Genomic DNA, 3,297 nt, shown 5'->3' with positions numbered 1-3,297 from the left:
TTAGTTTCTTCAAACTAAAGCTTCACATTACTTGTCGTTTGGTAAATCAAATCTTCACCCAGCTCTCTTTTACTTTGTACACAAACACATATAAATATTTCTAGCCAGTGTTGCCTTCTCCATCTTCTTGTGTATACATGAAAAGAAAAAAAAAAAAAAGAAAAACCAACTTTTTTCTCTTGTTATCTACATAAAACTTAGGCAGCAATGAAAACCGGAGATAACCGGGAATGGAACAAGGATATTTATGATCATGAGGAAAAGGTGGAGGAGAAATCGAACGATTCGAATGGGAAATATCAATTTGGAAGGGTTATTGCCGTTAGAGCATTGTCCGGTACAGCCAACGGCCTCCGGTTTGGAAGTCGCCAGGTAAGAACCGGTAACGTCAAATCCGATGTTCCGAGCTGGCTTAGTAGAGTTTCTTTAGCTCAAGAAGAATAATTAGGATTCAAATATGCAATCCTTACTTGGTATTTGTCTCTTGTCTTAAATGATATAAATAATACAGTAGCAAATAACAAAAGTATATAAATAGACCACAAGAATGCTCTTCCACATATTTAATCATTTGCTAAAGCATCTTACACCCAATTTCATAACAAACATAAGCGTCGATGGACAAGAACTTAATCACCTCTTCATCAAGAACTTCATTAGCCAAGTCTGTCGGACAAATCTTCCTCTTCGGTATCCACGAGCCAAATCCCAACAAGTCATAAGCCATACCCTTCAAGCTAAGCCTTGATGATTTCTCACCATAACTTAAAGGAAAATTTACCTTCACCAAATCACGAACATCAGCTTTCTTAACAACTCTATTTAGCCAGCCGAGCTTAGTGACCTTTTCGGCAATACCTATTCCTATAAAAACAAATCTCTCATCGAGAAATAGATCACTAATGCATTCGCCGAGGTTGGTGTTTTGATTCGCATGAAGTAGTTGGAGAATGAGGCATTTGGTTTTGATGCATAGTTGAAGAGTCCAGGTTTTTGCATCATCTTGAGGACTGGTCTTGGAGTTCAGAGAGATGATCACCGTTGGTTCCTCTTGGTAGGCTACTCGTATGGCGAGGAGCCAGTTCTTGACTACGGAAACTTCATTTGTCACTGTAGTCTCTATGAGTTTTTCACTATATGGAATAAAATGTGTAACCGTTACCATCACTCGCGATGATATTTCACTTATCTCTATTCGACCATGTTCATCGGTATATATGGCTGGAAAAATCAAATTCTTCAATTTTCAAAAAGAATTCAATTCAATGTACATATGGGTCAAATGTGCTGATAATATTACCAAGTTTCGATATGAGCTTATTAAACACACAAAGAAAATAATAGTTTGACTGAAACTTTAATTAATATATAGCACAAAATTTAAGCTCCCTCACAAACACACATACATTTATTTCATTTCCTATTTTTCATTAACTGAAATACAATCACAAATTACAAAACAAAAATGAATTATAGTAAAAAATTTATAGGAGTTTCATTAAATTATAGTAATACCAAAAAAACAAAACCGACCAAGAAAAACCTGAAAGATTGATCCTTCGTCTGACCAAATTAATCAATCCATATTTTCACGTACTTAAACCCATCTCCATTGCATGTTGATGACGCAAATCATATATGATACGATCTTATATAACTAGATCATCAGTTCATCATTATCCCTTTGGCTTTGCAACGATCACTGTAAACCTGATTTTGCATCTTCATTTGCTCATAGAACCTCACGATGAACTCCTCAGCTTTCTCATCTATCATATCATCTCCTCCTTCCACATCACTATAACATTCATCTTCCTCGTCGATATCATCATCATAAGGATACTCCAAATCACGCAAGGACATGGCTGATCCATATCCCGAGATTCCTGACGACGATGAAGATGAAGCCGCCGTGAAAACCTCGATAGCCTCCGATAAACGGTCCCCGGATTCATCAACGTCCTCAACACCAACACCGTCTTCTCCTTCGGTCTCCGTGCAGGCCGGAAGAGGAGGAGGAGCGAGAACGATCGTATTAATGAAATTGGACGACGGCATTATCGTGATTTCGGAACGGACTTTACGTACGGACTCGACAACTCGACGCCAAAACCTGGTGTTGAAGGTCTTTCTCCTCCGGCGACGACGGAGCATGAACATGACGACAGAGAACATGTGCATCCCACGTGATAATTTTTTCGTCTTTATGGTCGGAGTCTTGTTTATTTGCTCTATCTCTAATTGTATATCACCGTTCTGCTTTTGTGTTGAAACTTGATCATCATCATTCTGATATTTTGTTTCCATGGGAAAAAAAAAGAACCAAAATATCAGAAAGATGAAGAAAAGAAAAAAAAATCTTCTCCCTGACGAACAGGGGAGAGATTTTTTTTTTTGTTTCTTCAAAGAAAGATTCCGGTGAGGAGCTTTAGTTTGTGTGTAACGGATCTTCTATTTATGTGTTGTGTATGTATAGTGGGGGTGTAAATGGTAGTTTTAAAAGTATAGGTGTTGAATAATAAGATGTCAAATTGGTATGGGGGTTAAAGGGAAGTAGGATCTTAACGAAAACTAGAAAACAGTGCGCTTTTTCTGCCGTCGTTATGGGAACAAATAAAATCAAGAAAAGAAAGAACAGCCTAAATACATGACTAATTTTATAAATTATTGCTGTAGTTAACTTAATTAAAGAAACAAAAAAATATATATGTATGGTTCTAATCAAAAGGAAAAGAAGGTTCTAATCAAAATTCAAAATATTGGCAAGTTTAGTCAACTAAAATTATGTTGCAACGTAATCAATAAAAATACAGATTAAATTCCTAGCTAAGGTTTTGTATTAACTCTTCAATTGAATGCGACTACGAACCCACAGCCGTAATACTATTGTATGTGTTTTTTGTCCTCATAAACAGGTAGGTTTGTTTTGGTTTTAGACTTTTAGTTGAAAAGCATAACTATATAGTTATACCAAAAGCGTATAAAATTGTCAGAATAACTCAATTTGGTTAAGAAATATATATATATAACGCAATTAATGAGAAAAAGACAAACGTCCTTGAATGAATTATTGAAAGTTTGATTAAAAAGGAAGGAACCCCTAAGTTACTTGCACGAATAATCTGCCACAAAACATGGTTCCATGCTTTGCACTACGTTCCAACATGTTCGTAAGTATTACACGTAAAAGATGCAATGTACATCGACCATATATGTGGTTTCATTTGCAAACGTTTCAGTCAATATAAATTTGTATATCTATTTTGATTTATTGGAGGCGGTGATCAGAGAAATTAA

General features: G+C 35.9%; 2 protein-coding genes across 2 annotated transcripts; both read right to left on the bottom strand.

The window, feature by feature from the left end:
* On the bottom strand, nucleotides 575-1,165 carry LOC104778531. Its single transcript, XM_010502987.1, has one exon. It carries the CDS (start codon nucleotides 1,163-1,165, stop codon nucleotides 575-577), a length of 591 nt encoding a protein of 196 aa, XP_010501289.1.
* On the bottom strand, nucleotides 1,387-2,495 carry LOC104760020. Its single transcript, XM_010482875.2, has one exon. It carries the CDS (start codon nucleotides 2,305-2,307, stop codon nucleotides 1,666-1,668), a length of 642 nt encoding a protein of 213 aa, XP_010481177.1. The 5' UTR covers nucleotides 2,308-2,495; the 3' UTR covers nucleotides 1,387-1,665.

Source organism: Camelina sativa, chromosome 3 (genome assembly GCF_000633955.1).
Source record: "Camelina sativa cultivar DH55 chromosome 3, Cs, whole genome shotgun sequence".
NCBI classification, from domain to species: Eukaryota; Viridiplantae; Streptophyta; class Magnoliopsida; order Brassicales; family Brassicaceae; genus Camelina; species Camelina sativa.
This window is presented reverse-complemented; position numbering and strand designations above follow the sequence as displayed.

Excerpts from the sequence above, each read along its gene's own strand:
- LOC104778531 (XM_010502987.1), bottom strand. The coding sequence starts at position 1,165 with ATGGTAACGGTTACACATTTTATTCCATATAGTGAAAAACTCATAGAG.
- LOC104760020 (XM_010482875.2), bottom strand. The coding sequence starts at position 2,307 with ATGGAAACAAAATATCAGAATGATGATGATCAAGTTTCAACACAAAAG.